Source organism: Macrobrachium rosenbergii, chromosome 14 (genome assembly GCF_040412425.1).
Source record: "Macrobrachium rosenbergii isolate ZJJX-2024 chromosome 14, ASM4041242v1, whole genome shotgun sequence".
Taxonomy (NCBI): domain Eukaryota; kingdom Metazoa; phylum Arthropoda; class Malacostraca; order Decapoda; family Palaemonidae; genus Macrobrachium; species Macrobrachium rosenbergii.
The window spans coordinates 537109-554326 of NC_089754.1; the positions used below are offsets into that span (position 1 = coordinate 537109).

The 17218-nt window shown below is 39.7% G+C and overlaps 2 protein-coding genes across 2 annotated transcripts in view; both read left to right on the forward strand.

Annotated features, from left to right (window-relative positions):
- The window catches only part of LOC136845555 (uncharacterized), a 41354-nt gene extending 41008 nt beyond the window's left edge, over window positions 1–346 (forward strand). The window contains exon 6 of the mRNA XM_067115735.1: window positions 12–346. Coding sequence (XP_066971836.1) covers window positions 12–224 — 213 coding nt within the window. The 3' untranslated portion in view covers window positions 225–346. The remainder of the gene's footprint in view (window positions 1–11) is intronic.
- A 7173-nt stretch (window positions 347–7519) lies between these two features.
- LOC136845647 (axoneme-associated protein mst101(2)-like) lies at window positions 7520–16377 on the forward strand. The gene is made up of 3 exons (XM_067115797.1): window positions 7520–7552; window positions 10026–10142; window positions 14599–16377. The coding sequence occupies exons 1-3, from the start codon at window positions 7520–7522 to the stop codon at window positions 16375–16377; spliced, it is 1929 nt and encodes a 642-aa protein (XP_066971898.1).
- Window positions 16378–17218: the final 841 nt, after the last annotated feature.

Below are 17218 nucleotides of genomic sequence, written 5' to 3' on the forward strand. Positions count from 1 at the left end.
TTGATTTTCAGAGACATTTATACTACCTAGTGAAAGAGAACGGCACCATACACGACTCGTACACTTGCGGCATGTTCCGTGGCTCCAAACCTTTCCCAACGCGGAGGTTCGGTGATACTTTCGTTGGCCAGAAGTCACTTGTGAAATTTTTCCGAAGGCGTTATCTGAAGCCCTGTCCTGAAAAATGTCGGCCTAAAAATCACCCTGATTGGCTGCACTGCTGAACAATCAGTGCCGTCTAAACTGACATGTATTGTTTGTTAAAGTCAGAGTGAGCTATGATTTTGTTTGATATAATCTTCAGACAGTACCAAAGCTTATAAATATTAAACCAGGTGTTTTTTTGTATATTGTTTTATTTAACATATCCCTATTTTTCCTTCTTCCACATTGGAATTTGCTCCTCTTCCTTCTCTGTGTTTTTTGTCCATATAACTAATAGAATGTCCCAGTAATGTTGCATATAAGAAATCCTTCATTCGTTTTCAGCTCTTTTAATCTTTCAGTGGTTTAAGCACTTTATTTGCTGAATCATTTATAATAAATAATGTCGTGTTAGTTCAGGCACTGGCGAAAGGCAGTATACTGTTCATGTTTTTGCATATTTTCTGCTGTTTATTTTCTTCAGACCTGTTAGAATGCAGAGGTTGATGGGAAGGCAATCAAGCGTCCTTATCTAGTTGAGGCCAGATGAAAATGGAGCTGGTAGGAAAGGGTGATAAATCGAGAGGACACAACCAGAGTAAAACATTAACAAAGGACTGTATTTAAAGCAAGCTGGCAAGGATCTTAAAACAATAAAGAAATCATTATACCCAAACCAGAGTATGTAGTAATGCGCAAACAAAAATATGGAGAAAAGATGGACAACATTTTAAATGACACGACAAAATCCATTAAAACCGACAACTTAGATCAATAATAGAAGAAAATGGCACGATTATCAAAGGAAGCCCATAAACAGTGCCGTGAGGACATTTTCCCAAGCATCGTGGGAGACTTCAGCCCCAGATATTGTTATGGCACAGTCAAAACCCATAAAAACGGCAACTAACTCAGACTAATCATACCTAAGATCACATCTCCCACCTACAAAATAGCAAAGACTCTGATGGACGTAATCACCGATTAAATGCCCACCGAAATCAGCAATGGAATTCATAGATGTTTTGAAAAGTAAACACCCAACCAAAGAAATTGATTCGATGGACGTTGAAAGCTAGTTTACTAATGTGCCGTTAGATACCACCATAAACATAATCCTAAATCACATAAACATAATCCTAAATCACACGCACCATTCGCAAGCAACACCACTCCACGTCCAAAAATAGACCATAAGGAGCAGGCTTGAAGCATGCTCGAAAGATGGACCATTTTACTCCCACAAAGGCAAATTACTCTGCCAAGCAGCTATGTGTTCCACCCTAGGCCTCCCTATGGCAAACTCTTACATGACCAATTTAGTGGACACCATATTCAGTAACCAGGAAAAACCAGAAATCTATGCAAGATACACTGACGACTTCTTCATCGCAATGAACAACAGACAAGATGCACAGAAGCTGAAAGACAACTTTACAGAAAAAATGTGCTAAATTTCACAATAGAACGTAGCATAGATCACAAACTACCATTCTTAGACATATTACTAAACACAGAGACAAGAAAATATGACACGGACAAATACGACTAATGTCGAAGGGTGACTTAATTAATGGAAGAGGAATATAAAGAGTAGGTAGTCAGTTTATGTGTGCGTCTGGCCTTCACCCACTGCAGAGCTAGACAGAGTACAGCAGTTGCTCACCAAACAACGGATCTGAAGGAAAATGACACCATCAGAAATACGAAAGTTTTTAATGCCCCCAAGAAGGAGATAGGAAAATAGGTAACAATATTCTACCAGAGCAATTTCAACAACGAACACAAAACAGCAGCAACATCATCAATAAAATGATTAACAAGGGAGTCATGCCACTAGCCCTATACACCAACATGAACATAATGCAAGCTCAACCTACTGGCATCTCTTGTCATGAAAACCACCCATGGGCCTTAGCCATAGGAGATGAACAGCAATATGGTTCATAAATTCATTTGCCCTAAGGAGGAATGGAGAGCTTTCATCAAGCGAGAGCTATATCAGTAGGACATTGACCAAAGGGCCAAACTTAGACGGCGATTAACGGCACACAGAAACATGGGAGCCACCTACCAACACTACACACACAAACTTGACAAGAAACCAATGTTACTAGAACTGATAGACACCACCAGAATAAAATACAAATGCAACGCATATCGGGACCTGACAATCACAGAAACTGTGTGTATATAAAAAAAGAAATAAATCAACACTAAATGTCCAGATGAAAGGAGATAGGTCCCTCCCCTCCCACTACCAAAGGAAAGGAGACAGGGTTAAGGTCACTGCCAAAAACAAGCCCTTCCCAAATACCACAGAAGAAGAAATTGATACTTTTCTTAGTAACATGAGAGCCAGAAATAGAATGTAAATTCTAGGAAACAATGTACTTACACTATGAAATAACATAGTATGTAAGCATAATATAAATAATTGCCCACCCTCCTCAGAAACTAAAAATTGTAAGTAAAAGTAATGACAACCCCTGCCCCCATCGTCTTGGAGCTTTAAATGGAATGCTGCATTTTATCATATCTTAGTGCTTGCTTGAAAAAGCCTGATACACAGGCGAAAGGGACAGTAGCAAGTGAAATAAATGGAAACCACGCCCCGTCTATGTCTTTATCCAGAATTTTGAAGAAAGACTGAAAGTAGAAGTGAGAAAATATGAAAAAGTCAGTATCAAAGAAGTCAGTGCCACAAAGGCAATCTCCTGCAACAAAAATTGTGATAGTGAAAAGCTCTGGCCAAAAAACATGAAGAACATTGGTAGGTAGAGCCACACCTGGAAGGAGATAGAAGGAATTCTCCGACAGAGAATTGCTAACATCACCATCATAAATATATATACATATATCTATCTCTCTCTCTCTCTCTCTATATATATATATAAAGCATATACTGGGCAGGTATTTTTATGTCAGACTTATAAAGGTGCACGAACTGGTTAAGCTGACTAATTGCTGGCCTATGAAAATATAGCTTTTCATGTGCCGGAAGCCCTGTCCATAGCAAGTGGTTCTTATGATGGCATTAACATTCCTCATACATAGAGACAGTGAGAGTTCTCTCGCATTTTTGATAAGCTGAAGTTCAGCATGCAGCGGATATTCAAGCCTCTTGATGCATTGCTTTCAGGCATACATATATATTATATATATATATATACTGCCACCACAAATAGAAATCGGACCTAACCCATAAGAATCCACTGTTTAGATGTCCGAAATCTATTTGCATTTCCTGCCCTATGGTTTGAGCTAGAGTTGGCTGGTGATATCTGGCAACTCTCCCGTGCTAGTGTGTGTGGGAGGTGTGTGCCTCAGGACTCAGTGCTGACCCAGACAGCAAACGAAAGGTTATTGCTTTGATTTGCTCTGCCCACAAGATCCCAGTATTTGGACTGGAGCACTTCTTGCATTTTAATTCTTTATATATTCCCTAAATATGGGAACACATGATTAAGGAGGAGAAGGCTCGCATATTAGCCTGGAGGCAAGGAAAAGTGCCTATTAAAGAAATCTGTAGATGTACTGGCCGAGCAAAGTCAATTAACGTTGCTGCTGGCTGCCGCTCATGACCTACCACCCAACGTCGTTCCCCAAGAAAACCTTATCCTGGACGCCCACGGAAGACTTCCAAGTCCACTGATCATCATCTTGTGAGAGAACTACGTAAAAACCCTTGTCTTATAGCTTCTCACCTAAACACAAGTCACCCAATCCTCTTAAAAGATGTATCAATCCGCTGCATCCAACACCGTCTCCAGAAGGACCTCCAGCTGCCCATCCGCCGTGCTGCACGCAAACCTCTTCTGACAGATTGTATGAAGAAAGCTCGACTGAATCTGCCAAGAAATACATCCACTGGACAGCTGATGACTGGAGGAAGGTCATGTGGTCAGATGAATCACCATTCCGGTGTATTCAGGGCCGTTCTACCACAGTAAGACGGCCATCTTCAGTCAGCAGATTTGACCCTGCCTACACAGTTGCCACCGTCAAACACCCTGAATCTGTCATGATTTGGGGATGTTTTGGTTTAAGAGGTCGTGGAGGATTTTCCTCCCAAAAATGTTACAATGAATTCTGACAGCTACATTCAAGTTCTTGAAGATCACCTCCTGCCTTCATATGAGACTCAAGGCTGCACTGTCTTCATGAACGATGGTGCTCCATGTCATAAGGCCAAGAAAGTTACCAAGTGGCTAACTGATCACAATATTGAGATCTTACAGTGGCCTGGTAACAGTCCTGACCTCAACCCAATCGAAAATGGGTGGAATGTCTTGAAAAAGAAGCTTCAGTCGTGCAACACATCATCCCTCACGCGCCTGCAACAAGAAATCACCACAATCTGGGAGAATGAAATGTCTTTGCAATACTTCCAGAAACTGGCTGACAGCAGGCCTAAACGACTCAAACTTGTTCTTAAAGCCACGGGGAATATGACTGAATATTAAAATAGGTTACTATTCTCTATTATGTTTGTTTTATTTATTTCCTTGATGATAACCATGTTTATGCTGTCAATAGGTCCGATTTTAGTTTTGTGACTGTAGTATATGTTTTATATATATATATATATATATATATATATATATATATATATATATATATATATATATATACATATATATATATATATATATATATATATATATATATATATAAATTTATATATATGAAATTTTATCTCTGATTTATTAAAATCATGAAGCTACAAAGACTTAAATAAATTATAGGCCTCAGTATATCTCCGTTAATTTTCATGAAGGGGCCCTTTATATAGTGATAAATGGTTGGAATGGCGGGACAATCCAATTCATTTACATATAAGACAGTGAGAGTTCTCAACGGAGATATTTTTGATAAGCTGATATTAAGCAACATTTGTAGATATTCAATTATATATATAATATATATATATATATATATATATATATATATATATATATATATATATATATATATATATATATATATATATATATATATATATATATATATATATATATATATATATATATATATATATATATATATATATATATATATATATATATATATATATATATATATATATATAGTGAATAGGATAAAGGTCAAATATTGTAAGAATCCTTCAAAATGTGACACAAACATGCAATTTGGTAGTTTAAAACATGCTCTTTAAGATAGGCATGACTGCCAACGTGAAAATCGAAAGTGGTGGCCATCACAACCTCTCTCATCAACGTGTTCACACTTGTGGCTGCAAGATAACACTGACCATGACCCAAAAGCAACAACAGCAAGAACATCATTCCATAGGACAAGTATTTCTCTGTTCCAGATTACTGCAAGAGGAGAGCCTCAAGCAGAACTGGCTCTAAAGAAAAAGATCTAAAAGATTCCTGAGCTCCCAGAAAGCTGCACGAAAGTAAAACCAGCTCTTCTGGAGAAGTGCCCTAAACCTCCTTCGGGTGACATTCCTACCCTACTTGCAGCGCTGAATCTAAAACCTGAGTACGACTGGTTGCAGTCAGTAGCTCTTACAGAAGTCTGTGACAATACCATTAAAGTCACATGGTCAGCACACAATGCACAAGAAGCGAAAGATCTGCAGTTTGACGTGGATATGTCTGCCCTTATGCCCTTACTAAGAGACCATTCTAACGAGGTGTCAACTATCAAGCATGCCATGGACAAAGTCAAAGACGTCATACATCACTTAAATCCAAGTTAGAGTCCAGTTCTGGCTCTAGACCAGCCACTGTTCATACTGGCCAAGCAGATTTAATGGAAGTGGCCATAAACGTATGGCAGTTGTGTCATACTAATGGGCTCACTGCACATTGAGATGGCTGCCTTAAGAATAGCTAGTAGTTTGCTCAAAGGCAGTGGGTGGACAACAATGATTGAAGAAGCTGGCATTGCAACCTCTGGCACAGCTGAGTCTTTCTTGTCTGGCGCTAGTGTAACAAAAACCAGAAGAGTACATCAGGTAACAACCTGCAGCTTGTGTCAGCTAAAGAAAAGGGCCATATGAGGCAAGTGATGAGTCTAGGAGCTTTGATGATTGGTGTGCCGAACAAGAAGCTTAGGAACCCCAGTTCTTGTACTGGAACATGGTGCTCAGACTGGGAGTAATCATCCTCAGGTTTATCAGGTCCATCAGGGTAGCAGATTTCACAGGGTACGTTGCCTCACTGAATGTCTTGATTACTTCCTTGCCAATGACAGCATCCATTATGAAAGATGGCTGTCTGTGTGCATCAATCATATGCTGAGGCCAATCGATCTGTCAATATAGAGTTTGCAACAGGAAGGCTTGTGATCCACAAGACAGACTCTGCCATCTGAGTGGATCAAGCCCATGAGCAAAATAATGCTCTAATCAAGGGAGATGGAGGAGCTGTACAGTAGATATCACAGAAAGTGAGTCTGCCTTGCTAAGATGGATGGTGTCAGGGCCAGAGATATGTCGCCTTGTTGGGGAATATGTTGAGTTATGAAAAAGCAGGCAGCGTACCAGTACATCACACCACAAACACACTCCTTTGTCCAAAAGGCATTCCTGGAAGATGTGCAGAGTCTTTGTAAAACAGTAGAAGAGTTCGGAAATCCATTCTTGGATGAAACATCCTCTGAGCTGCTGACACTGGATTCCAAAGATGTAATGGACACTGATGCAGTTGATGCTCTGAAGAATTACATTCCTGAAGGAATGAAGGAGTTTGAGTGGTTTATATCTAATCTAGAAAATGTATGCCAGACTTTCAGGCAGAACAACTTCAAAATATTCGACAGGCCCAGAACAAAGACTGCAAAGAAGCTGGGGAATGCTGTGAAACCAGACTGCAATCTTTTTGCAGACTTGTTCATCTCCTGCCAAACAAGACAAGGAGATCTGGAAGAGTTCTTCAGGTACAAATGCAAACTTCCCAGCTTCCATCAGTTCAAAAGGAGATCTCTACTGCGGAACAAAATCAGAACTTATTGCTTGCCTAGAGAAACAGGTGGAAATGTGTGCAGATGAGCCAGAAACTGATGCCATATTTGTTGACGGAGCACACCTAGCATATGCTATTCGATCCAAGCATCTGGCCTTCAAGGACTAAGCTGGACATGACTTTGTTGGAAAGATAAACAAATATGCTGAGAGGTACAAACACACTGATGTAGTATTCGATATTGCAATTCATGGTCATTGAAATCATTCACGAGATTACAAAGAGGTAGGGGATCTCGATGCCAAGTAACAGAAAAAGGAAAGGTTCCCCAGAACTGGCCCAGTTTTCTTCAAAATGAGGAGAACAAAAAAGAACTGAATGCTTTCATAGCTCCTAAGCTGAAACAAGCTACTGGTGGATTGGTGTTTGCCACAGCCATGGCATCATGTGTTAGCAATAAAGAAGATGAGGTAAAACACATGATGGAAGCACAGCTACATCACTACAGCAACTATCCTTGCAAATGACATTGATATAGTCATGATAGCAATAGCAGCATTCCCTGTTTTGAAGAGAATATTGGTCTAGACCACTTGTGGGTTGTGTACGGAGTGGGTAAAAGCAGGAGATGGTTACCAGTCCACAGCTTAGTCGGTAAGCTTGGGGAGAAGGCCTGTGGATTATTATTTTTCCATGCAGTGACTGGTGGTGACACAGTGAGTGCCTTTAAAGGAAGAGGCAGAAAATCCTGCTTTCACGTCTGGGACATTTTTCCTCAAGCCAATAACACATTTTGCCAGCTGTCTGAACTTTGTGCGGACATCAAAGAAGGTCAGATGCAAGTTATAAAACGATTTGTTGTTCTACTGTATGATCGATCCAGTTCAGAGTTCTGTAGATAAAGCGCGGAAAATCAAGTTTGCAGAAAAGAGCAGATACTATGATGCAATCCTACCCATGTGAGGAGTTCTTATCCAGAACATCCGACGAGCTACATATCAGATGGGGAACATATGGGGCCAGGCTCTCCAGACAAAGCTATCACTGCCATCACCTATCACCTTGGGGTGGAAAATTAATACGATGGCACATTCACTATTCACTGGACTGAACTAAGAGCCATAGCAGAACAATGCCAAGCACTTAAAAAGTGCCAGTGCAAAACTGAGTGTGTAGGAGGTTGCACATGCAAGAAGTCAGCCCTTCCTTGTACTTTCCGTTGTGCCTGTCCATGCATTTGATTGATGATGAAGCCTGTACAACCTGAATATAAAGCTATTTGTGTAAAACAGTGCATAATGAATACAGCTTAATATAGCAAAACTTATTTCCTGTTCATCGCAACTATAAATTTTTAAATGTTGGACACCATCTTGGATTTTGGCCACCATTTTCGATTTTCACGCTGGCAATCAGGCCTATCTTTAAGAGCATGTTTTAAGCTATAGGTGTGCCAGACTGCATACTTGTATCACCTTTTGAAGGGTTTTTCTATTATCAAATAATGGCATTGCAGGTCATTAGCTTAAGACAGGCCATATGCGATAAACTGGGATAAGTCAATAATCTATAGGTCAATGACCATCGGAAAAGGAATTTGCTAGTGACTGTGTTTATTAGTTACTTCCACCAGGAATGTTAATCCCCACCCTGGGTCATATGATCCTTTGTCCCTGTCTTTTTGTTCTTGTATAGGCTCTGTCAATCTTTTGTATTCAGTGTGAACTTGAAAATGTAGAATAAACTACAAAGGTACTTGTTCAAAGTCCCGGCTTTGAGTGAAAGCCGGGACTTTGAACAAGTACCTTTGTAGTTTATTCTACATTTTCAAGTTCACACTGAATACAAAAGAAGTTGACAGAGCCTTACATACAAGAACAAAAAAGACAGGGACAAAGGATCAAGGGATGACCCAGGGTGGAGATTAACATTCCTGGTGGAAGTAACTTCAATAAACATAGTCACTAGCAAATTCCTTTTCCGATGGTCATTGACCTTGTAGATTACCGTTGACCTATCCCAGTTTATCGCATGGCCTGTCTTAAGCTAATGATCTGCAATGCCATTATTTGATAAGCATATTTGAAATGGCATATTTGTGTTGGGAGCTTCTTACTTTTAGTCCTTTTGACGTTTAACCAATTTAAATCTTATTTACATTCTTTGCAAGGGATACTGTATACAATATTGTTTGAATTGGGTGGACTATTCTTAGTTTATTTCTCAAAATATCATTATAGTTAAATACTAAGTTAATATCAATAGTTTTTAAAATGGGCACTGCAGGAATGAAATTAGGATGAAATGGTAAACAGATTATTCTCAAGTTCTTTGTTAATGCTGATTGGATTGTAATATATCTTTTTTGCTTTATTTTCACAAAGTTCTAAAAAATATGAAGGGTAACATACTGAATCTCCTGTGTTTTATCGATAATTTTAAACTCTTCCGAAAATTCAGGACTACAGATTCTAAGAGCTCTAAGATACATACTGGAAAACGTTGACACCTTAATTTTGTTAAGCATGGTTAGAGTAAAAATGAATATATGACAAATTATTTGTGGATTTCCTATATACATTAAAACAAAAATTGGTGTTATTTCTAATAACTGAGACATCCAAAAATGGTATAAAATTATTTTCTTCATATTCTATTGTGAATTTTATCGATGGTATAAGATTATTAAATGTTTGCAAGAAATCAGGAATATTTACATTTTCTTTCACTATACAAAAACAATCATCTACATATCTAAAAACAACTTAGAGAATAGACTTCTTGGAATAAGTCTAGACTCAAAGAATTCCATGTAAATATTAGACAAAAGTGGCGAAAGAGGGTTCCCCATAGCCATACCAAATATTTGTTCATAAAAATTACCATTGAAAGTGAATTTACAATTTTTTATACAAAGGGATATCAAATTAATAACATTGGTAGGTAATTCTTGATTACAGAAGTCCAAATGTTCCTACTGATGACTTACTGCAATATTTATCACAACATTTGGACTTGTATAATTTGGACTCAAATTTCAGGGTGTCTGAAAAGACTCAAGTTTGTTCGTGATTAACCGGTTTCAGTACGTCTCAAAGACTTGGTTTGTTCGCGATGAACGAACTTTAATATGTCTGAATAAGACTTAGTTTGTTCGTGATGAACAAATTTTGGTATGTCTGAATAAGACTTAGTTTGTTCGTGATGAACGAATTTTAATGTGTCTCGAAAGACGTAACTTGGACTTTACGTCACTCATGGACTTGGCCGGCTATAGCGTGAAATTAAGGCGTTCTGGGGAACGATGGTTTGTGCTTGTTGAACGAGGTTAACTGGCTTCCAGAGAACTTAGGGTTTGTGCTAAATGAGTGATCTGGGGTCTCGTAAGACTCAAGGTTTTTCTCATGAACTAATTCAGTATGTCTAAGACAACTCAAGGTTGTTCTGATGAACGGGAATAACCAGGACTTGGATTTTTCGCACAAGGTTTAACGCAAGTCTTGAATAATGATTTGCAGAGAATTGTCAGAACTGGCAGAATTAGAATAACAGGCTAATGTAGAATTGGACACTGCTTAATAGGCTTGTGAATTTTTACTTGCTCACATAAATAGTCACAGTACCTGAATGAAAGCTTATGCTGGCGTCGCAACAAATTTTATAAAATTGCTCTTGGCAAATGGGAAGCGGTCGGGCCCGTCATTTTGGGGAGGGGGCAGTGAGGGGCTCCCCCTCAGCTTTCTGGGGGGGCCTCCAAATCAGCGATAGGAAAAAATCTGTATGTATGTATATGTATGTATATTATATGTATGTATATATATATATATATATATATATATATATATATATATATATATATATATATATACATATATATATATATATATATATATATATATATATATATATTTATTAAATATAATATGTCATATATATATTGATATATATTATATAATTATTCTATACTTTATTACTGTTAATAACAGAATAAAACTTTCAAGTGTAAAAAAAATATAAATAAGCTCAAGCGTAGAGAGGGATTAATTTAAATTAGTTATTTTTAACATGTTTGGAACAATATAAATAATACATAATATATAATAGTTACCCGTTAAAAATATTAAGACAAGGCAGTCTTCTTTAATTAAGAGCTGAGACATCTAATCACTTTGTTCACAAATGAATTAATGACCTGTCAGTCACAGTGTTTGATTGATAGTGGCCAATATTTTCATGCTTATTCTATACTTTATTATTCATTTAATAACAGAATAAAACTTTTCACATGTCACGTTATGAAAATTTAAATCTCTACCGAATGCCACACTTTGTTGATACACGACTCCACGAGCGCCCCGACACACGCTCAAACCAGTAGTTTTTTTTAAGTTGGAGAGATTTCGTCAACAGTGGATGATAATATTATAGTGAATATCATTTTCATCATTCCGAAACAGCTTCCAAGGTGAATTTAGTTTGTGAATGTGCAATGTTATTGAAAGGTATGTTAGCTAAACTTGGCAGAGTTCACTCATCATGCAGACAAACATGGCCTCCGGGGCAGTAATGACAAAGAAATATGTTTTTCTGACTGATTTTGATGTGTTTAGCACGAATTTCACCTTCGATTTCGTCGGAAATTAACGGTTTTGGAGCTAACTCCATGTATATAAGTGGACCAAAACCATAAATTTCCGACGAAATTCACTCGAGGTGAAGGTTCAGTAACCCTAATACATCAAAATCAATCAGAATAAAATATTTCCTTATCAGTGAAACCCACACAACCTAACCTAACCTCTCGCAGAAGTGCCCAGGTCACAGCCCCTAACCCTAACTTGTCACTCGACTGCCCAGGTCACAGCCCCTAACCCTAACTTGTCACTCGACTACCCAGGTCACAGCCCCTAACTTATGCATGACCAAAGGACGAAAAAATAAGGATTGCAAAATAAGGAACCATCATAACATTTACCTTAACAAGCAGGTTCAGGATCATCGGTAGACCTATTTTCCTCTGAAGACGACGAATAATTTTCACTTTCAACCACAGGGAGTTCATGCTTACCTTGTGGTTTATACAGTTTAAGCTGCGGACGGTCACTCGATGGGCCGAGTTCAATTCCCCGCCCGGCTGATGAAGAGTTAGAGGAATTTATTTCTCGTGATAGAAATTCATTTCTCGCTATATTGTGGTTCCGATTCCACAATAAGCTGTTGGTCCCGTTGCTGAGTAACCAATTGGTTCTTAGCCACGTAAAATTAGTGTAATCCTTCGGGCCAGCCCTAGGAGAGCTGTTAATCAGCTCAGTGGTCTGGTAAAACTAAGGTATACTTAACCCACTTCAATAAAGAATTGATGGTGGCATTGGTCTTCACCGAAATGGTCTAAAAATAAATACCTTGACAGGTACTGTTCAAGATATTCCTTCCGATTACCGGGGCGCTTAGACCACTCTTTTAAATCACGCCAGAGTTTTTCTATGTTCTGCGTATGAATGGATTTGTCTGTAGAATGCACGAATTCCTCTCTATGGTTTATAATCTTATGGACGTTATAACCTTCATTTTCCAGGTAACGGTACGCTGCCCAACCATCACTAATAACTATAGAATTCGGGCGAATAAATTGTCTAATTAATGGCAATAATGTTTCAGCGCTTCGATCATGGCCGTCTTCAATTATGGGAATAATAAATTTCTTTTTTGACAAACGTTCAATGCCACCAAAAACCCACACTTGGCCTAATTGTCTGCCACGATTGTACTTGCTGCGAGCAAATAAGGTCTCATCAATGTTTGCTTAACCAGTGATTAACAAATAACGCAATATGCCAAGGTAGCACATGAACTTTATCTAAAAAAAGTGCCCTTAAAGAGACTTACAGAATAATTACACAGACGAATGCGCTTAGTTTTAGCGACTTTTGTTCGCTTTCCACACCAAAACTTATGTCTGTCTTCAGTGTAAGAACAAGGAATATGACAGTTTGGGCAAGTCACTGGAGTTGGTAAGACACCGTGTTCTTGCAAAGAAATAATAAATTCTGTATTTTTAGAGTGAAAACGCTGAATAAAGTCGAAATAATCGCTTTCACAGGCACTGCATGACACCTCCACAGTAGCCAGGGCGAAACTGAGAACTCCAGCAGAATTCAAATAATTTCCTCAGCCAGGACCTCAGGGTACGCTGTCAAATGTAATTGGTTATTGTATTTTTGAAAACAGCCAATGGATTTGTAATAAACTGTCACGTATTTACTTAAACTATCATTGCGTCATCAAAACTAACACACGAACACATTCATAATCTCGGTGACAGCATACTGTGAGGATCTCAAGAGTACTGTGTTAAATGGGAGAAAAATTGGTATTTCTAAGAAACTATCAATTTCCGACGAATTTTAATGTGGAATTTGTGCGAAACATCAAAATGACCTAGAAAAGTGTATTTCCTTGCCATTCGGTCTACGTGACAAGTCAGTAGTCACTGCATAACACACGTAAGCCATAATGATGGTTATCAAAATTGTTTTATCTTAATCTCTACTAGCACTACACCGAAGTATCTTTTAAAAACAATTGACAATTTATAGGCTATACGGCTATGGTTCATTGGCATTCGGAAAAGTATCTACATCAGTTACTTTTTAATATAATTTATTTTTAATTAAGTACTACGCCTAGGGAGTGCCCTTTTATTCATATGAAGCCCTGCCCTTCTGAAATTCTGTGCACATACGCATTTAGGCCTATGACACATCCAAAGAACTATTTTCATATGCCGTTTTGTTGACATTTTTCTTTCCTCGTTTTATTTTCTTCATTCTCTTCGTCTTTCAATTTATTCTTCTATATCTCCTCTATCTCATTCGCATCTATTATAAGCTCATGTTCCTTCAGTTTCTGTTCTGTTTACGCCTCATTTCAATAAGTTACAACTTACAAACACCATTTAGTGGCCTTTCGTATCCAGAAAGTTGAAGTATTAATCTAACCTGACCTAAACTAACATCAAGCGTTACTACATTAAGCGTCAAGTAACGTAAAATGGCATATTTGGTTTAGGTTTGGGACATATTCGACCTTTTAACCGTTTCAAGGTTTTTTGGAAGTGTAGTGTGCAATGTTAAGTATACCTTAGTTTTACCAGACCACTGAGCTGATTAGCAACTCTCCTAGAGAGGGCTGGCCCGAAGGATTAGACTTATTTTACGTGGTTAAGAACCAGTTGGTTACTTAGCAACGGGACCTACAGCTTATTGTGGAATCGGAACCACATTATAGCGAGGAATGAATTCCTATCACCAGAAATAAATTCCTCTAACTCTTCATCAGCCGGGCGGGGAATTGAACTCCGGCCCATCGAGTGACAGTCCGCAGCTCTACCGACTCACCCAACAAAGAGCTAGTGTGCAACGTTCCATGTACAGTCTATAGATATAATGATATGGTTTAATTTTGTTTATATCACTAGATTGTGAAAGCAGTATGAGTGGTCGGCAGCATCCTTCAGGGGCCGAGAAGAGAAAAGCAGCAGGAAAAACATCCTTCAGGGGCCGAGAAGAGAAACGCAGCAGGAAAAACATCCTTCAGGGGCCGAGAAGAGAAAAGCAGCAGGAAAAACATCCTTCAGGGGCCGAGAAGAGAAAAGCAGCAGGAAAAACATCCTTCAGGGGCCAAGAAGAGAAAAGCAGCAAGAAAAACATCCTTCAGGGGCCGAGAAGAGAAAAGCAGCAGGAAAAACATCCTTCAGAAAAAGCAGGAAAAACATCCTTCAAGGGCTGAGAAGAGAAAAAGCAGGAAAAACATCCTTCAAGGGCTGAGAAGAGAAAAGCAGAAAAACATCCTTCAGGGGCCGAGAAGAGAAAAGCAGCAGGAAAAACATCCTTCAGGGGCCGAGAAGAGAAGGAAAAACATCCTTCAAGCAGCAGGAAAAACATCCTTCAGGGGCCGAGAAGAGAAAAGCAGCAGGAAAAACATCCTTCAGGGGCCGAGAAGAGAAAGAGCAGCAAAGCAGGCAAAAACATCCTTCAGGGCCAGAGAAAAACAAGAGAAGAAAAGCAGCAGGAAAAACATCCTTCGAGAAGAGAGAAAGGGGCTTCAGGGGCCGAGAAGAGAAAAGCAGCAGGAAAAACATCCTTCAGGGGCCGAGAAGAGAAAAGCAGCAGGAAAAACATCCTTCAGGGGCCGAGAAGAGAAAAGCAGCAGGAAAAACATCCTTCAGGGGCCGAGAAGAGAAAAGCAGCAGGAAAAACATCCTTCAGGGGCCGAGAAGAGAAAAGCAGCAGGAAAAACATCCTTCAGGGCCGAGAAGAGAAAAGCAGCAGGAAAAACATCCTTCAGGGGCCGAGAAGAGAAAGCAGAAAAACATCCTTCAGCTGAGAAGGAAAAAAAACATCCTTCAGGGGGGCCGAAGAGAGAAAAAGCAGCAGGAAAAACATCCTTCAGGGGCCGAGAAGAGAAAAGCAGCAGGAAAAACATCCTTCAGGGGCCGAGAAGAGAAAAGCAGCAGGAAAAACATCCGAGAGAAGAGAAAAGCAGCAGGAAAAACATCCTTCAGGGGCCGAGAAGAGAAAAAACAGCAGCAGGAAAAACATCCTTCAGGGGCCGAGAAGAGAAAAAAGCAGGAAAAACATCCTTCAGGGGCCGAGAAGAGAGAAAAGCAGCAGGAAAAAAACATCCTTCAGGGCTGAGAAGGAAAAACATCCTTCAGGGCCTGAGAAGAGAAAAGAGAGGAAAAACAAGCAGCAGGAAAAACATCCTTCAGGGGCCGAGAAGAGAAAAGCAGCAGGAAAAACATCCTTCAGGGGCCGAGAAGAGAAAAGCAGCAGGAAAAACATCCTTCAGGGGCCGAGAAGAGAAGAGAAAAACAAGAGAGAAGAGAAAAGCAGGAAAAACATCCTTCAGGGGCCGAGAAGAGAAAAGCAGCAGGAAAAACATCCTTCAGGGGCCGAGAAGAGAAAGCAGGCCTTCAGGGGCCGAGAAGAGAAAAGCAGCAGGAAAAACATCCTTCAGGGGCCGAGAAGAGAAAAGCAGCAGGAAAAACATCCTTCAGGGGCCGAGAAGAGAAAAGAGCAGGAAAAAAAAGCAGCAGGAAAAACATCCTTCAGGGGCCGAGAAGAGAAAAGCAGAGAAAAAAAGCAGCAGGAAAAACATCCTTCAGGGCCGAGAAGAGAGAAGCAGCGAGGGGCCGAGAAGAGAAAAGCAGCAGGAAAAAATCCTTCAGGGGCCGAGAAGAGAAAAGCAGCAGGAAAAACAAGCAGGAAAAACATCCTTCAGGGGCCCAGCATGAGAAGAGAAAAGGAAAAACATCCTTCAGGGGCTGAGAAGAGAAAAAAAAGCAGCAGGAAAAACATCCTTCAGGGGCTGAGAAGAAGCAGCAGGAAAAAAAGGGGCGAGAAGAGAGAAGCAGCAGGAAAAACATCCTTCAGGGGCCGAGAAGAGAAAAGCAGCAGGAAAAACATCCTTCAGGGGCCGAGAAGAGAAAAGCAGCAGGAAAAACATCCTTCAAGGGCTGAGAAGAGAAAAGCAGCAGGAAAAACATCCTTCAAGGGCTGAGAAGAGAAAAGCAGCAGGAAAAACATCCTTCAGGGGCCGAGAAGAGAAAAGCAGCAGGAAAAACATCCTTCAGGGGCCGAGAAGAGAAAAGCAGCAGGAAAAAAAGCTGTAGAGGAGAAAAAACAAAAGAAACTTGATAATTTCTTCAAATTACAAAACCAAGCCTTTGACAAAGTAAGGCAAATTCTGTGTTTGCAGTGTACAGGCTACTATAGACCCCTCCCTCTCCCATCTATATACGGAGGCGGGAACGGGAACAGGAATGTGGGTGGGAATGGGGGACAGGAAGGGAAAGATGTAGATGGTAGAAACAGAGGAGGGAACAGAGGCAGGAAGGAAAGATGTAGATGGTAGAAACAGAGGAGGGAACAGAGGCCGGAACGGGAATAGGAATGGGAGTGGGAAGAGGTTTGGGAGCATAGGTGGGAATGGGGGTGAAAAGGGTGGGAATGGAATTGGGGTGATCATTCTTATATTTTTCCGGGCAATGCCGGGTATCACAGCTATACAAATATGAAAATATATCCACTTTATAGGTTGAACCCTGGAGATCTTCAAGTTCTTCAACTCTAAAG

Excerpts from the sequence above, each read along its gene's own strand:
- LOC136845647 (XM_067115797.1), top strand. The coding sequence starts at position 7,520 with ATGGCATCATGTGTTAGCAATAAAGAAGATGAG. Across the intron at positions 7,553-10,025 it reads TTAGCAATAAAGAAGATGAG|GTAATTCTTGATTACAGAAG; the intron begins GTAAAACACATG and ends TAACATTGGTAG. Across the intron at positions 10,143-14,598 it reads GGGTGTCTGAAAAGACTCAA|GGGCCGAGAAGAGAAAAGCA; the intron begins GTTTGTTCGTGA and ends AGCATCCTTCAG.